We start from the raw sequence: 18,437 nt of genomic DNA on the forward strand, positions 1-18,437 counted from the left end.
AGGTGCTTCATAGGGATGACACCACAGTGTAACGACAATTTTCCACTCGTGGATTTTCCACTCACCAGGTGAAGTGCAAGCTCACCTCCATTAAAGACCCCTAAGTGCCAACAAAGCATAAGCGCAGATCAATCTTATGGGCCAAACTCTGGTGTTCAGGTTCCTTTAAGAATGGTGGAATTCCCTTCTCCAAGATGGCTCCACACAGCTCACACATAGGTCATAGGCAACAAACAGAAAAAACAGCCACCACTAGTGCAGTACCCAGGTTATTAAAGTGGAGTTCCACCCTATTTTTATACTTACCTCCATCTTCTCGCTCCGGGTCACCTGAAAAAGAAATGGATAATCGCATATTTTTTTTTTTTTTTACTTACCTCGTAGCGAAGAAAATATACTTACCTTACTTCCTTCTTCCTCCTTCCTCGGCCGCGGCCCGTCGTCACTTCCTGGCTCTGCAATGATTCCTGGGAGCTGGACGTCATAGCTCCCAGGAATCATTGAGCCTGCACCGGCCCCGACGTCAGTTCCGGGCATGCCCAGAAGCTGTGGAGGGATGACCCAGAAGTGACGTCGGGGCCGGCGCAGAGCATCGTGGGACCAAAGAAGGCGGAAGAAGACGCCGAAGAGGACGCGCTGGCTTCAAGCTGCCCACATCTGAGATGGCAGCGCTGGACAAGACGTTTGCAAGGTAAGTATTTGTCCTAACAGGTAAGTGCAACCCGGGACAGATCAGAGGCTAGCCATTGTGGAATGCACTAGCCCTGACTGTCCCGGGGGTATTAAAAAAAAAAAAAAAAAATCCAGGGTGGAACTCCGCTTTAAGCTCAATACACTGCACAGAACCCACTTCATAAAATGCAATCACATTTATTAGATAAAAAACATGCATATAATAAAATCAAGCTTCTCACGTGATTCAGTGAAAACTCCTGCCCACCAGTTCCACCTATCAGTGCCAAAAGTTCTGCCAATCAGTGCCTCATCATCAGTGCTCCCTATCAGTGTCACCTACCAGTGCCTATCAGTGACCATCAGTGCCACCTATCAGTGCCCATCAGTGCCCTTCTTTACCGCCCCTCAGTGCCCATTGGTGCCACCCATCAGTACCGCCCATCAGTACACATCGGTGCCACCCATCAGTGCCACTTATCAGTGCACATCAGTGCTGCCTTATCAGTGCCCATCAGTGCTGCCTTACCAGTGCCTATCAGTGCCCATCAGTGCAGCCTTATCAGTGCAGGCTATCAGTGCCCATTAGTGCCTATCAGTGCCCATCAGTGGCGCCTCATCAGCATACATCAATGAAGGAGAAAAATTACCTGTTTGCAAACTTTTATACCAAACTATAAAAACTTTTTTTTTATTTCAAACTTTTCAGCCTTTTTTTGTTTGCAAAAAATAAAAAACCCCAGGTAAGATTAAATACCACCAAAAGAAAGCTCTATTTGTGTGGAAAAAAAAATTATAAAAATTTCACATGGGTACAGTGTTGCATGACCACGCAATTGTCATTCAAAGTGTGTCAGCGCTGAAAGCTGAAAATTGCCCTGGGCAGGAAGAGGGTGAAATTTCTTGGGTAGGCAAGTGGTAATGCCTCCATGTTGCTATATAGAAATCTATAGAACATGATACAAGTCTCAGACCCGGTTCACACTACTCCGACTTGGGACGCGACTTGTGCGACCTCAAGTCGCCCCAAGTCTCTTCTCATTACAAATTCAATGTAAATGAATGAGAGCCGTCTTAATATGCACTACTGAAGTCGCTCCTGTACTACTTCAAGGCGACCTCTATCCGACTTGTGCACATAGACTTCAATGAGAGTCGCATCTAACTCAGATCCTTATCTATTTTCAAGCGACTGTGATCAGACTTTCCAGGAAGAAGCAAAAGATTACCCAGGCATTCCCCACAGACAAAGTCGTCTATCATTTAAGTCTCTTCAAAGTCTCTTCAAAGTCTCTTCAAAGTCTCTTCAAAGTCTCTTCAAAGTGGCGCTAAAGTCGCGCTAATAAGTAGCTCCTTCATGGGGCGACTTTCTGGTCGCGGTAGTGTGAACCGGCTCTCAGAGAAGAATCAGGTGCTGAAAACAAAGACATAACTCTCATTATCATTATCAGTAGGTGAGCGTCTATACTGAGAAGACATGAAGTTCCTCCTAATTTTGATTTTGCTCATCCCGGTCGTATCTGCTTCAGATGAAAGGGAGGAAACCAAGGGTGGAAAAGAGCTGGAGAAAGCCCAAGCCTTAAAGGAAACGGTAAAGGCAAATACTAAATTTGCCATAAATATCTTCAAGAATCTGACCTCCGTATCATCTCAGGACAAGGATTCCCCACCCCAGAATGTTGTTTTTTCTCCTTTCAGCATTTCTTCAGCTTTGTCCATGTTGTTGCTGGGAGCTCGGTCAACAGACTTGTATAAAGTACTCGAAATTTCTACTTGAGTAAAAGTACAAGTGCTCGATCAAAAAATTACTTGAGTAGAAGTGGAAGTGCTCGCAGAAAAAGTTACTTAAGTAGAAGTACTAAAGTATTCAACATTTTTTTTACTTAAGTATTGCAAGTAGTTTTTTCAAAAAATTTGCTACTTAAGTACTAAAAGTAAAAAGTACCAGTAGTTATTAAAAAAAAATTCTACTCAAGTACTGAAAGTAGAAGTACAAGTACTGTGTTATGTAGTTATTAAAGAAAGAAGTCAAAAGTATGAACATCATATTGTTTTTATTATTTCAAATGATTTATTCAAATAAATTAACCTGTGTTTGTTAGTAGTTTCTTGATGCACTTTAAGCGCTGTAGCACCATTTATTTGTTTGTTTCATATTTTCTTTTTATTGGAAAGATTTGGTATAGCAGCTTTTATTATACACAGCCTTTATTTTCCTATGCGCTGATTTACAAATGACATTATACACATTTTTTTGAGCTTTATGCAACCTGCCATCTACTGTTCTGGCAGTGGTCATTTTTTTAAAAGTAACGAGTAACTATGCAGCACAAAAAAAAAAAAATACTTGAGTAGAAGTATCGAAATCATCAAAAAAATGTAGTGAAGTAAAAGTAGAAGTAGGAGAAAAAAATTCTACTCTAGGAAAGTACAGATACCGCATTTCGGTACTTAAGTACAGTACTTAAGTAGTTCTACTTCGTTGCTATACATCTCTGTCGGTCAAAGACCCACCAGGAGATGTGGGAAGGTTTGAGCCTGAACGGCACACATTGCAAGGAAATGGAAGTCCACCAGGCTTTCTCCACTCTTCTCCAAGTGTTGAATGAGCCGAAGAGCAGCCTTCAGGTCAACATCGGCAACGCCATCTTTGTAAAAAACAGTTTTGCCTTGCTGAAGAGCTTTACAGATGATACGCAGCGTTACTACCATGCCGAAATTATGCAAGAGGATTTTAGCGACCTAAAAAAAGTTGCAAATAAAATGAATAGATACGTGAAAAATAAAACTGAAGGCAAAATTAAGGATCTTATCAGAGACCTTCAAAATGACACCAGGATGGTCCTGATCAACTATGTTCTGTTTAAGGGTAAGAAGAGAACGGAGGCAGCCGGTGCACATTCTATTATACAGCGCCCACCGGATCACAAGTTGTTTTTGTTGTTTTTAGAGTACTTGTAACATCTCTGAAGCGCTCTGAAATGTTAGGCTGCATTCACAGCTCAGCGTATTGATCGCGGGCAGAATCGCCGCGATTCCGCCCGCGATCCAGAAATCATTGCAAATCGCGGGACGCAAACCTCCATTCTCTCTTCACGGGGTGCAATCATGGCCGCCAGCCCCGTGGATCGACTTCCCTGCTGGTGAGTGGGCAGCACGTACGTGCCCCCAGGAGCACTCCTGTAGCCCGCCGTACAGGTACGGCTATTTGTGGGAATCTGCTGACCTGCCGCCGTATAACTGCAGCGGCTGGTCAGCAAGTGGTTAAAGGAGAATTATTTAAAAAAAAAAAAAGATTTGTTAACCCTTTGACGCTGAGGTAATGCAAATATGCAGCCTTCTGCTTCAAGGGGTTGTACCGGGTCACGGGTGATGCCTGCTGCAGCTGCAGGCATCACCCCAGTACTGTTTTAGTGCCGATGCTTGGATAATCAGCCACCCGAATGTAATAAAAACCGATGCGGCTAATCAGCCACCCCGCTGTTGTTACAAGCAGCAGAAAGGAGACTTCCCCCCTCCCCCCCTCCCGCCGCCTTCCCGTTCCAGCGGGAGGCCCAAGAAACCAACTAAGGCATGTCCGCCGACTGGCCAGAGACCCAAACAAATCCGGAATCAGCTTTGATCTGGTCTCGGATCTAGTAACCAGGATATCACTTCTGATTAACTGGAGCCTTAAAGGCGAAATATAAAAAAAAAGAAAAAAAGTGTATTTACAAAAAGCCAAACGTGGCATTTAAAATGCTGTTAACCACTTCCCGCCCACCCAACGTCAACGTGCCCCCATTCAATGCAGAGTTAATACAGCATGCCCCCATTCAATGCAGAGTTAATACAGCGTGCCCCCATTCAATGCAGAGTTAATACAGCGTGCCTCCATTCAATGCAGAGTTAACACAGCGTGCCCCCATTCAATGCAGAGTTAATACAGCATGCCCCCATACAATGCAGAGTTAATACAGTGTGCCCCCATTCAATGCAGAGTTAATACAGCGTGTCCCCATTCAATGCAGAGTTAATACAGCATGCCCCCATACAATGCAGAGTTAATACAGTGTGCCCCCATTCAATGCAGAGTTAATACAGTGTGCCCCTGGCCTCTGGATGAAACACGAATGAAGTAGTCACTTACAGTACTTAAGACATTCAGGCTGAGGCTCACAGCAGGCAGCAGGGGTCGGGAGTCGGGACGGGAACGCTTTGGCTCTGGATCCTCTCTCGTCATCAGGGCCGGCTCAGGCGGGAAGGAGAAGGAGACGGTGACGCCCAAGCACCACCCCCCGCACCAATCACAGGACGGCAAGCAAGAGATGGGAGTGTTCCGGGCGCATCGCTCTGTGCCCCGAGCACATTCTAAGGGCTGCCAATAAGCTTCAGGAAAAAAGCACATGAGGACAAAAACCCCCACCCCCTCCATAGCAGCAGCATTGGCCGGCGCCCCTCTGCAATTAAAGGAACACCCTTTTTTTTTCTGCCTGGGGGGGGGGGGGGGCGGCGCCCCTGCGCCCCCTATGTACCAGCCGCCACTGCTTGCTAGGAGGAGAACCTCTGGGTGAATCAAAGACCTGGGGTCCTAGTGGACAACAGGCTTGGCAGCGGCATGAAATGCCAAGCCGCTGCAAGCAAAGCTAACAGAATACTGGGATGTATAAAAAAAGGGGATTCACTCCAGAAATAAAGAGATTATTCTCCCACTCTACAAGACTCTGGTCCGGCCACATCTGGAGTATGCTGTCCAGTTCTGGGCACCGGTCCTCAGGAAGGATGTGCTGGAACTGGAGAAAGTCCAGAGAAGGGCAACAAAAATAATTAGGGGAATGGAGGACATCAGCTATGAGGAAAGACTACAAGCACTGAACTTATTCTCTCTGGAGAAGAGACGATTGAGGGGGGATATGATATCAATGTACAAATACTGTACTGGGGAGGACCATAGCATAAGGAACAAACTATTCAGAGAAAGGGAATACAATAAGACACGTGGCCACTCACTAAAATGAGAGGAAAAATTGTTTAACCTTAAAATACGTAAGGGGTTCTTCACTGTCAGAGCAGTAAGGATGTGGAATTCTCTTCCACAAGCAGTGGTATCAGCAGGGAGCATCGATAGTTTCAAAAAACTATTAGATGGGCACCATAAAGACCACAACATACAGGGGTATACAATGTACAACATACAGGGGGTATACAATGTACAGCATACAGGGGTATACAATGTACAACATACAGGGGGTATACAATGTACAACATACAGGGGTATACAATGTACAACATACAGGGGTATACAATGTACAACATACAGGGGGTATACAATGTACAACATACAGGGGTATACAATGTACAACATACAGGGGTATACAATGTACGGTTAACAGCAAACACACACACACATCATAGGTTGAACTGGATGGACTGATGTCTTTTTTCAACCTGACAAACTATGTAACTATGTAAGTGTTCTATACTAGAGGTAACATGTGAATTAATCATACCTGTAATATAATCCAGCCTTTTTCAACCAGGTTGCTGTGGCACCCCAGTGTTCTTCAGGGGTAGCCTTGGCAAAATGGCTAAAAATGGCTACAAATTGCCACAGGTTTTTTCTTTGTAGAATTACAACTCTGGGCAATGTGCTGGTCAAGCCACTGGCACCCTGACAACCAGTGACATCATCGGTTGAAAAGGAGAATGACTGCATCCTTATTTACTCCACCTCATCCCTACTCCATCAGCACTGGGGTCACATTAGTAAATAGAAGAAGAGAAACTGAGGGAGAAGAGAAACCCCAGAACACTAGTCCGTACCAGTTTGCAATAGTGGAGGAATAAATCGCTTCTAATGTTAGATTGCCAACGTGTATGGATGTGTATTGCTGCGTTATGTAAAACTATTAGTTTAGGGGTTTCTTTTTTTAAACATTTTAGAATGGGGTGCCTCGAGATTGTGCAGAATTGTTATGGGTGCCACAACTAAAAAAAGGTTGAGAAACGCTGATATAATCAAATGCTTCTTTAAAAAGAAAAAAAAACATAAAGTCCACAACTATGCAAATTTTATGTAAATATATTGGGATGATCCTCCCCGCCACCGGCATCCGTGTTGTACGGGGTGCTCACTCTCCCGTCTCCTTTTCTGCAGTTAAAGTTAAATGAACACATACATGTGTCACCACGATGAGTGCTCCCCCCCCCCCTTATAGTTGGGTTCTCACCCCAAATGAAGTGACCTCGTACCTAAGCTTGGGGGATGCTAGGGGGTGAGCCTGCACTGCTGGCGGTGCGCTCCTGCCCCCGCATGTCAGCGCAGAAGCTGATGCAGCGGGCAGACGGCTCCGATTGGCGCCTGACACCTGCGATCGCTCCCTGCTGAGAGAGAAGGACGGTCGGATGTTGCTGACCGTTCTTCTCCCTGGAATGATCACAGAGCTCCTTCTATATAGGAGCACAGGTCTCTATGGTCATTCCACAAGCCCCGCCCCCATACAGTTAGAATCGCTCCCCTAGGCTGACATTTAACCCCTTGATCACCCACAATGTTAACCCCTTCCCTGCCAGTGTCATTAGTACAGTAACAGTGCATATTTTTAGCACTGATTACTGTAGTAATGTCACTGGTAACCCCAAAAGTGTCAAAAATGTCAGTTAGGGGTCCGATCTGTCCGTTGCAATCCCGCTAAAAATCGCAGATCGCCGCCATTACTAGTAAAAAAAAAAAACAATAAAAATGACATAAATCTTTCCCTAGTTTGGTTTGTAGACGCAATAACTTTTGCGCAAACCAATCAAAGTACGCTTATTGTGATTTTTTTTTTTTTTTTACCAAAAATATGTAGCAAAAAACAAATTGGCCTGAAATGTTAAAAATTTTTGATTTTAAATTTTTTTTTTTTTGGGGGGGGGGGGGGATGTTATATAGCAGAATGTGAAAAATATTGTGGTTTTTTTTTTCAAAATTGTCGCTCTTTTTTTTGTTTATGGCGCAAAAAAATAAAAATCGCAGAGGTGATCAAATACCACCAAAAGAAATCTCTATTTGTGAGACATCAAGACATCAATTTTATTTGGATACAGCATCGCATTGACCGAGCAATTGTCCGTTAAAGTAACGCAGTGCCAAATCGCAAAATAGGGCCTGGGTGTTAATGGGGGAAATCCTTCCGGTCTTTAAATGGTTAAAAACAATGTGGGTACTCACATTTTGCTGGTGCTTCCAGTGCACCAGACTAAACATACAAAATATCCTCCAACAGCAGTTTAATTTGTGCCTGCAAGCTGTCAGTCTGCACTCCTGGGAGCTGCTTCTACCTAGCCGCCGGGTGCCGTCACTGTCCTTGCCCCTCCCGTACGCGTATCGGCATGTACTGTGTCTTCATCAGGGGGAAAATTTTAAAGACCACTGCCAGATACAGTGTGTAATAAAATATTGAAATGACCGCCATTTAAAAAAAAAAAAAATATATATATATATATATATATATATATATATATATATACACATAATGTTTGTGGGTTCTAGGTAGTAATTTTCTAGAAAAAAAAAATACTGATTTTAACTTGTAAGCAACAAATATCAGAAAAAGACCTGGTCATCAAGGAGTTAAACCACTAATATTTCTTTATCCTGGCTATTGAAATTTACAAATGCAGCAATTTAGAAATTGGGTGAAAGGTTTAGCAGTGGGAAACACTTTTTGATAGATAAAAAGTGCATTTCATTTACAACTCTATAGATCAGACCAAAATGAGGGACAAATGAGGAGGAAAGATGGACAGAGGGACTTTGTTCCAAATCAGAGACAGCCCCTCCAAATCAGAGACAGCCCCTCCAAATCAGAGACAGCCCCTCCAAATCAGGGACAGCCCCTCCAAATCAGGGACAGCCCCTCCAAATCAGGGACAGCCCCTCCAAATCAGAGACAGCCCCTCCAAATCAGAGACAGTCCCTCCAAATCAGAGACAGCCCCTCCAAATCAGGGACAGCCCCTCCAAATCAGGGACAGCCCCTCCAAATCAGGGACAGCCCCTCCAAATCAGAGACAGCCCCTCCAAATCAGAGACAACCCCTCCAAATCAGAGACAGTCCCTCCAAATCAGAGACAGCCCCTCTCAATCAGAAACATCCCTCCAAACCAGAGACAGCCCCTCCAAATCAGAGACAGCCCCTCCAAATCAGGGACAGCCCCTCCAAATCAGGGACAGCCCCTCCAAATCAACAAACAGTCCCTCCAAATCAGAGACAGCCCCTCCAAATCAGAGACAGCCCCTCCAAATCAGACAGCCCCTCCAAATCAGAGACAGCCCCTCCAAATCAGGGACAGCCCCTCAAAATCAGAGACAGACCCTCCAAATCAGAGACAGCCCCTCCAAATCAGAAACAGCCCCTCTCAATCAGAGACAGCCCCTGCAAATCAGAAACAGCCCCTCTCAATCAGAAACAGTCCCTCCAAACCAAAGACAGCCCCTCCAAATCAGACAGGCCTTCCAAATCAGAGACAGCCCCTCCAAATCAGACAAAGCCCCTCCAAATCAGAGAAAGCCCCTCCAAATCAGAGAAAGCCCCTCCAAATCAGACAGCCCCTCCAAATCAGACAGCCCCTCCAAATCAGAGACAGCCCCTGCAAATCAGACAGGCCTTCCAAATCAGAGACAGCCCCTCCAAATCAGACAGCCCCTCCAAATCAGAGACAGCCCCTCCAAATCAGAGACAACCCCTCCAAATCAGAGACAACCCCTCCAAATCAGAGACAACCCCTCCAAATCAGAGACAACCCCTCCAAATCAGAGACAGCCCCTCCAAATCAGAGAAAGCCCCTCCAAATCAGAGACAGTCCCTCCAAATCAGAGACAGCCCCTGCAAATCAGACAGGCCTTCCAAATCAGAGACAACCCCTCCAAATCAGAGACAACCCCTCCAAATCAGAGACAGCCCCTCCAAATCAGAGAAAGCCCCTCCAAATCAGAGACAGTCCCTCCAAATCAGAGACAGCCCCTGCAAATCAGACAGGCCTTCCAAATCAGAGACAGCCCCTCCAAATCAGACAGCCCCTCCAAATCAGAGACAGCCCCTCCAAATCAGAGACAGCCCCTGCAAATCAGACAGGCCTTCCAAATCAGAGACAGCCCCTCCAAATCAGAGACAGCCTCTCCAAATCAGACAGCCCCTCCAAATCAGAGACAGCCCCTCCAAATCAGACAGCCCCTCCAAATCAGAGACAGTCCCTCCAAATCAGAGACAGCCCCTCCAAATCAGAGACAGCCCCTCCAAATCAGAGACAGTCCCTCTCAATCAGAAACAGTCCCTCCAAATCAGAGACAGCCCCTCCAAATCAACAGACAGTCCCTCCAAATCAGAGACAGCCCCTCCAAATCAGAGACAGCCCCTGCAAATCAGACAGGCCTTCCAAATCAGAGACAGCCCCTCCAAATCAGAGACAGCCTCTCCAAATCAGACAGCCCCTCCAAATCAGAGACAGCCCCTCCAAATCAGACAGCCCCTCCAAATCAGAGACAGCCCCTCCAAATCAACAAACAGTCCCTCCAAATCAGAGACAGCCCCTCCAAATCAGAGACAATCCCTCCAAATCAGAGACAGCCCCTCCAAATCAACAAACAGTCCCTCCAAATCAACAAACAGTCCCTCCAAATCAGAGACAGCCCCTCCAAATCAGAGACAGCCCCTCCAAATCAGAGACAGTCCCTCCAAATCAGAGCAAAAATACGAAGAGATTTCCAGTCACAACTTACCAACCAGCCAGCGACCAACCGAATTGCACTGTCTAACAGAATGCTTTAAAAACAGGGGTTTGGTTGCACACATTTGCAAATACATGCGTAAGCTGCAGGCCCCGGCAAGGCACCCTGATATCTGCAGTCCCTAACTCTACAATTTAAAGAGTCTCTACAATGAGAGCACATGCATCTAATGGGATAGATGGAGGACAGGTGACTGGAGGGAGCCCACCCCTCCTTAAAGGCGCAGGGTCACACTGAACACCCAGCACATCGCGCAATGGCGGCAAAGGTGTCAGTGCGTTGCCTGGTTCAATATAGATATATAGATATAAAGCAAAAAGTGGTCACCCCCCCCTCCAAATCAGAGACAGCCCCTCCAAATCAACAACAGTTGGGAGCAATGTGAACATGCATTACAGACACAGATTTAGCCGATGTGATCTATAAGTTCTATATCACAACGGCTAAATCTGTGTCTTTAGATGTTTTACTCCAGGAGTATATAATGACTTTGAAAATTCTGAAGAAATGCCTAAATAATTCATTACAATTTACCTAAACCTGTTAGATTTTAGTTGACTAAAATGTTCTGATTTAGTTTTGGTCACAGTCTTTTGACAAAAATGCCAATTTAGTTTTAGTCTTATTTTAGTCACCTGAATTCTTTCAGTTTTAGTTTTACTTTAGTTGACTATAATAGAGTTCATTTCACTGGCAAAAATATTTTAGTCAACAAAATTAACAGATGCCTAAGAGCTGGTGATTTTTTCTTGCCTGATGGCACGGGAATATTCCAAGATGACAATGCCAGGATTCATTGGGCTCAAATTGTGAAAGAGTGGTTCAGGGAGGATGAGCCATCATTGTCACACGTGGATTGGCCATCACAGAGTCCAGAATTTACCCCCATTGAGAATCCTTGGGATGTGCGGGAGAAGGCTTTACGCAGTGCTCAGACTCTCCCATCATTTGGTGAAAAATGAATGCAACACTGGACGGAAATAAATCTTGTGACATTGCAGAAGCTTATCCAAACAATGCCACAGCAAATCCGTGCCGTAATCAAAGCTAAAGGCGGTCCTACAAAATATTAGAGTGTGTGACCTTTTTTTTGGGCCGGAAAGTGTAGTTTCATTACTTATCAATTCTAGAGTTAATTTGCCTATTAATCAAAGACTTCATTTAGTTATTCATTTTATATTTTATCCTTAGGGGAATGGCAGGAAACGTTTTCTCCAGATGATACAATGGTTGGGAAGTTCTTTGTTAAGAACACAAAGGTGGACGTTCCAATGATGTATCGCACGGGTTTCTACAACATTTACCATGACACAGAGCTTCCTTGCACAGTGGTGGAGCTTCCATACAAGGATAACGCATCCATGATTATCGCCATGGCCAAGCCGGGCATGATCCACAAAGTAAAGCGCCGACTTTCTCCCGAGACCCTACAACGATGGAAGACATCATTCAGAAATGAGTAAGAGAAAAAAATCTGCAGGCAATGCTATACAGACACCCTCTAGATAATTAGTTTATTCTAGGGGTCTCCAAACTTTCTAAACAAAGGGTCAGTGTACTGTCCTTAAGACTTTTGGGGGGCCGGACTATTGTTATTGGAGTAAAAAAATGTCCCAACATCAGTGGGAAAAATAAATGCCCCATTGTTGGTGTCATTGGGAAGAATTATGCCCCCTTGTTGGGGTCATTGATAGGAACTGCGCCCTTTTGTTGGGGTCATTAGGAGGAACCATGCCCCGTTGTTGGGGTCATTTGTCAGGAGCTGTGCCTCATTGATGGGGTCATTGGCAGGAACTGTGCCCCTTATTGTTGAGGTTATTGGGAGGAACTGTGCCCCATTGTTAGGGTCATTGGCAGAAACTGTGCCCCATTGTTGGGGTCATTGGGATGAACTGTGCCCCATTGTTGGGGTCATTGGGATGAACTGTGCCCCATTGTTAGGGTCATGGAGCTGTACCTCATTGTTGAGGTCATTGGCAGCAACTGTTCCCCACTGTTAAGGTTATTGGCAGGAACTGTGCTCTATTGTTGGGGTCATTTACAGGAAGTGTGCCCCATTGTTGGGGTCATTGGGAAGAACTGTGCCCCATTGTTAAGGTCATTGGCAGGAGCTGTGCCTCATTGTTGGGGTCATTGGTAGCAACTGTTCCCCATTGTTAAGGTTATTGGCAGGAACTGTGCTTCATTGTTGGGGTCATTGGCTGGAACTGTGCCCTATTGTTGGGGTCATTGGTAAGAACTATTCCCCTTATTGTTGGGGTCATTGGCAGGAACTGTGCCTCATCTTTGGGGTCATGGGCAAGAATTGTGCCCCATTGTTGGGGTCATTGGCACGAACTGTGCCCATTATTGTTGGAGTCATTGGCAGGAGCTGTGCCTCGTTGTTGGGGTCATTGGTAGCAACTGTTCCCCATTGGTAAGGTTATTGGCAGGAACTGGGCTTCATTGTTGGGGTCATTGGCAGGAACTGTGCCCTATTGTTGGGGTCATTGGTATGAACTGTTCCCCTTATTGTTGGGGTCATTGGCAGGAACTGTGCCTCATTGTTGGGGTCATTGGCAAGAATTGTGCCCCATTGTTGGGGTCATTGGCAGGAACTGTGCCTCATTGTTGGGGTCATTGGCACGAACTGTGACCTATTGTTGGGGTCATTGGTAGGAAGTGTGCCCATTATTGTTGGGGTCATTGGCAGGAACTGTGCCTCATCTTTGGGGTCATGGGCAAGAATTGTGCCCCATTGTTGGGGTCATTGGCAGAAACTGTGCCTCATTAATGGGGTCATTGGCACGAACTGTGCCCATTATTGTTGGGGTCATTGGCAGGAGCTGTGCCTCATTGTTGGGGTCATTGGTAGCAACTGTTCCCCATTTTTAAGGTTATTGGCAGAAACTGGGCTTCATTGTTGGGGTCATTGGCAGGAACTGTGCCTATTGTTGGGGTCATTGGTAAGAACTGTTCCCCTTATTGTTGGGGTCATTGGCAGGAACTGTGCCTCATTGTTGGGGTCATGTGCAAGAATTGTGCCCCATTGTTGGGGTCATTGGCAGGAACTGTGCCTCATTGTTCGGGTCATTGGTAGGAACTGTGCCCCTTATTGTTGGTGTCATTGGTAGGAACTGTGCCCCTTATTGTTGGGGTCATTGGTAGGAACTGTGCCTCTTATTGTTGGGGTCATTGGTAGGAACTGTGCCTCTTATTGTTGGGGTCATTGGTAGGAACTGTGCCCCTTATTATTGGGGTCATTGGCAAGAATTGTGCCTCATTGTTGGGGTCATGGGCAAGAACTGTGCCTCATTGTTGGGGTCATTGGCAGGAACTGTGCCCTATTGTTGGGATCAGTAGATTAAATATTACCCCAAGGGCTGGATAAAAGCAAGCAAAGTCCCACATCTGTCCCCTGGGCCGCAGTTTGAGACCACTGGTTTATTCAAACATAAAATCATAATTACCTAAAATATATGTTTATTCTGGGTTGCCATAGGTCAGCTGGAAGTTAAAATAAGACTTGCATAGGGAGTGTCTTCTCTGTTAGGTGAAAGAAACAGAACAACCTTGGATTGCGAGCATAATTTGTTCCCGGAAACATGCTTGTAATCCAAAGCACTCTTATATTAAAGCAAATTTCCCCATAAGAAATAATGGAAACTCCGATGATTGGTCCCACAACCATTTATTCATAAATCCTTCAGTTTATAGTCCATATAAAAAGATTATAGCAATGTGATAGTTTGTGTAACCATAAAATGTCCATCCACAAATGGCACCTCCACAAGGGGATTAGAAGCAAAATCCAGCAGGAGCTACAGAGTATAAAAGAGAAGAGAGGGCGCCTCTAAGTGTAGCAATATGATTACATTTAATGAAGGTTCAACATTTAGCAACTCACATGGTTGATGATTAAAAGAGGCACATCTAGGAATGAAGGCATCCGCGGTAAAGCTGTCCACATAGACCGTCCTCCTCACCGCCATCTCTCACTGCCATCAGTCTGCAGTCATGGCTGGGAAGACTACCCTGCAGGAGAGTGATCTGAAAGCGAGGCTTGACGCGCTCGTGGAGCGCAGTGTGGAAGGGATGACGTCAATGGCGGTGAGGAGGACGGTCTATGTGGACAGCTTTACCCCGGGTGCCTTCATTCCTAGATGTGCCTCTTTTAATCCTCAACCATGTGAGTTGCTAAATGTTTAACCTTCATTAACCGGTTAACAACCGCCCGCCGCAGTTATACTCCCAGGCAAATCGCAGTACATGCACGGCGCTCGCTCTCAGGAGGCTAAGGGGCGCGCTCCCGCTCCCACTCGTCAGCGGAGAAGCCGATGCAGCGGGCAGGGGACTCTGATTGCCTCCTGACACCCACGATCGTTCCCCGCTGAGAGAGAAGGGCGGTCGGATGTTGTAAACACAGCTGACCGTTCTTCTCCCTGGAATGATCACAGAGTGCCTGTGATCCTTCTATATAGGATCACATGTCTCTATGGTCATTTCACAAGCCCCCGCCCCCCCCACAGTTAGAATCACTCCCCTAGGCTCACATTTAACCCCTTGATCCCCCACAATGTTAACCCCTTCCCTGCCAGTGTCATTAGTACAGTAACAGTGCATATTTTTAGCACTGATTACTGTAGTAATGTCACTGGTACCCCCAAAAGTGTCAAAAATGTCAGTTAGGGGTCCGATCTGTCCGCCGCAATGTCGCAGTCCCGCTAAAAATCGCTAATCGCCCCATTACTAGCCAAAAAAATAAATAAATAAAAAAAATTAACATAAATCTTTCCCCTAGTTTGTAGACATGATAACTTTTGAGCAAACCAATCAATATTATTGGGATTTTTTTTTACCAAAAATATGTAGCAGAATACAAATTGGCCTAAAAAGATGAAAAAAAATATTTTTAAATTTTTTATTGGGAATGCTATATAGCAGAATGTGAAAAATATTGTTTTTTTTTTTTTTTTTTGAATTGGCGCTTTTTTTTTGTTTATAGTGCAAAAAAAAATAAAATAAAAACTGCACAGGTGATCAAATACCACCAAAAGAAATCTCTGAAAGTGAAAAAAAGTGTCAAAAATGTCAGTCAGGGGTCCGATCTGTCCGCCGCAATGTCGCAGATCGCCGCCTTTACTAGTAAAAAATAAATAAATAAAAACAATAAAAATGACATAAATCTTTCCCGTAGTTAGTAGACGCGATAACTTTTGCGCAAAACAATAAAAATACGCTTATTGTGATTTTTTTTTTAAACCAAAAATATGTAGCAGAAAACAAATTGGGCTAAAATGTTAAAAAAACTTAGATTTTTACATTTTTTTTTGAAAATGTCATATAGCAGAATGTGAAAAATATTGTTTTTTTTTCAAAATTGTCTCTTTTTTGTTTATAGTGTAAAAAATAAAAATCGCAGAGGTGATCAAATACCACCAAAAGAAATCTCTGAAAGAAAAAATTCCGCGCAAATGGATCTGATTATTGGAATGGCTGCAGCCTACCCCAAAAATATAGTACAGAACTATATCAAAGAATAAAAGAAGTATGATAGGGTAATTGGCGCTGCCAATAGTATTAAAAAAAATGTGTATATATATATATATATATATATATATATACAAGGGAGTGGTATATCTGACAAATGCATAAACGATGTAAAAAAATGTGATAACAGTGGTGTAACTAAAGGTCCTTATATATACCCAATGGTTTCAATGTAATCTCACAGTATGTGTTCTAATCAGCAAAGGATATAATTATATCATTAATAAATATTAATCTTAAACCAATAAAATGAAACAACATAAATAAATAAAATATGTGCAGTGCCAACAAGCAATAAATATATTTCAACCAGTGGAAAATAAGTGAATCTAAAGGTAAATAAATAATTGTCGTGACTGGTGTAATAAATAATTTAAACACTAGGTGGCAGTTTTGATATAAAATGTAAAGTGTGGATATCCAAGTAAAAAACAGTTGTAAAGTGATAAAATGTGCCAAGTGGTATGTTAATATCAGAAGAAAACAGTCAATACTAAAAAAGTGAAATAATGGATATCCAGGTGAAAAATTAATATATAAAATAAATACTAAAAATTAAATATTGTGCCAAGTGAAATAGTTTGAAATCTATAAAAACACTTATAGAAATTCCGAGAATAAATATACACAAATAATTAGATAGTCCAAAAAAAGTGAAAGAAGTCCACAAATATTGATCAATATAATGATATTCCAAATTGGTGTAAAATGTGCTATAAAGTCCCAGCAAAGGTTTTCATGGATGGAGGGGGTGCTTCCCAGTGATGGATCAGGTTGTGGGTGTCGGGTGAGGGAATTTCCGTGCTCCCCTTCCTATGTAGCCCGCACTCACCAGAGAGCGGCACCCCTACAGGGGTAACCAGCGTTGGATTAATGGGGTGTTCCCCGAAAAACTGCGGTGAGCCTCTCCACTCCTTCTGGGATCAGATTCACTTCCTCCTTCCAGTAATAATGTAATTTAGGCAAGCGATGTAGCATGGGATCTTGGGCAGCACTCCAGAATATTATCAATGATGTCCGAGATTATATGGATAGAAAACACTAATATAGTGATGTACTGCAAAATGTGTCTGTTTATTAAGCATATAACATGAAGTACTCACATTTAAAATAACGATACAGTGTCCGTAAGCAGGTAGGGACCGCGAACCCCTCGTGTAAGTACAACCTGATCCATCACTGGGAAGCACCCCCTCCATCCATGAAAACCTTTGCTGGCACTTTATAGCACATTTTACACCAATTTGGAATATCATTATATTGATCAATATTTGTGGACTTCTTTCACTTTTTTTGGACTATCTAATTATTTGTGTATATTTATTCTCGGAATTTCTATAAGTGTTTTTATAGATTTCAAACTATTTCACTTGGCACGATATTTAATTTTTAGTATTTATTTTATATATTAATTTTTCACCTGGATATCCATTATTTCACTTTTTTAGTATTGACTGTTTTCTTCTGATATTAACATACCACTTGGCACATTTTATCACTTTACAACTGTTTTTTACTTGGATATCCACACTTTACATTTTATATCAAAACTGCCACCTAGTGTTTAAATTATTTATTACACCAGTCACGACAATTATTTATTTACCTTTAGATTCACTTATTTTCCACTGGTTGAAATATATTTATTGCTTGTTGGCACTGCACATATTTTATTTATTTATGTTGTTTCATTTTATTGGTTTAAGATTAATATTTATTAATGATATAATTATATCCTTTGCTGATTAGAACACATACTGTGAGATTACATTGAAACCATTGGGTATATATAAGGACCTTTAGTTACACCACTGTTATCACATTTTTTTACATCGTTTTTGCATTTGTCAGATATACCACTCCCTTGTATATATATATATATATATATATATATATACACATTTTTTTTAATACTATTGGCAGCGCCAATTACCCTATCATACTTCTTTCAAAAGAAATCTCTGTGGGGAAAAAAATGGACATCAATTTTTTTTAGGTACAGCGTCGCACGACCGCGCAATCGTCCGTTAAAATAACGCAGTGCCGAATCGCAAAATAGGGCCTGGTCAGGAATGGGGTAAAATCTTCCGGTCTTAAAGCGGTTAAAAATACGCTCATTGAGGATTTTTTTTGTCAAAGACATGTAGCTAAATACATTTTGGCCTAAATATATGACAAAAATTGAATATATTGGATATTTTTTAACTGTCAAATTAGAAAATGTCAATTTTTTCGCAAAATTTTTGCTATTTTTTTATTAATATCGCAAAAAATAAAAAGCGCAGAGGTGATCAAATACCACCAAAAGAAAGCTCTGTTTGTAAGAAAAAAAAGAAGTAAATTTCGTTTGGGTACGGCGTTGCACGACCGCGCAATTGTCAGTTAAAGTCGCGTAGTGCCAAGTTGCAAAAAGTGGCCTGGACATAAAGCAGGAAAATCCTCCGGTGGTAAAGTGGTTAACCAAAAATATGTAGCAGAAAACAAAT

General features: G+C 43.1%; 1 protein-coding gene across 1 annotated transcript in view; it reads left to right on the forward strand.

Moving 5' to 3' along the window:
* The window catches only part of LOC309569236 (alpha-1-antichymotrypsin-like), a gene marked incomplete at its 3' end in the record, with an annotated part of 122,816 nt that extends 110,931 nt beyond the window's left edge, over positions 1-11,885 (forward strand). Inside the window, exons 3-5 of the mRNA XM_082274988.1 lie at positions 2,124-2,428; positions 3,181-3,541; positions 11,614-11,885. Coding sequence (XP_082131114.1) covers positions 2,150-2,428; positions 3,181-3,541; positions 11,614-11,885 — 912 coding nt within the window. The 5' untranslated portion in view covers positions 2,124-2,149. The remainder of the gene's footprint in view (positions 1-2,123; positions 2,429-3,180; positions 3,542-11,613) is intronic.
* Between the last annotated feature and the right edge of the window lie 6,552 nt (positions 11,886-18,437).

The sequence above is a fragment of the Pelophylax lessonae genome (genome assembly GCF_965119305.1).
Source record: "Pelophylax lessonae genome assembly, chromosome: 13".
Taxonomy (NCBI): domain Eukaryota; kingdom Metazoa; phylum Chordata; class Amphibia; order Anura; family Ranidae; genus Pelophylax; species Pelophylax lessonae.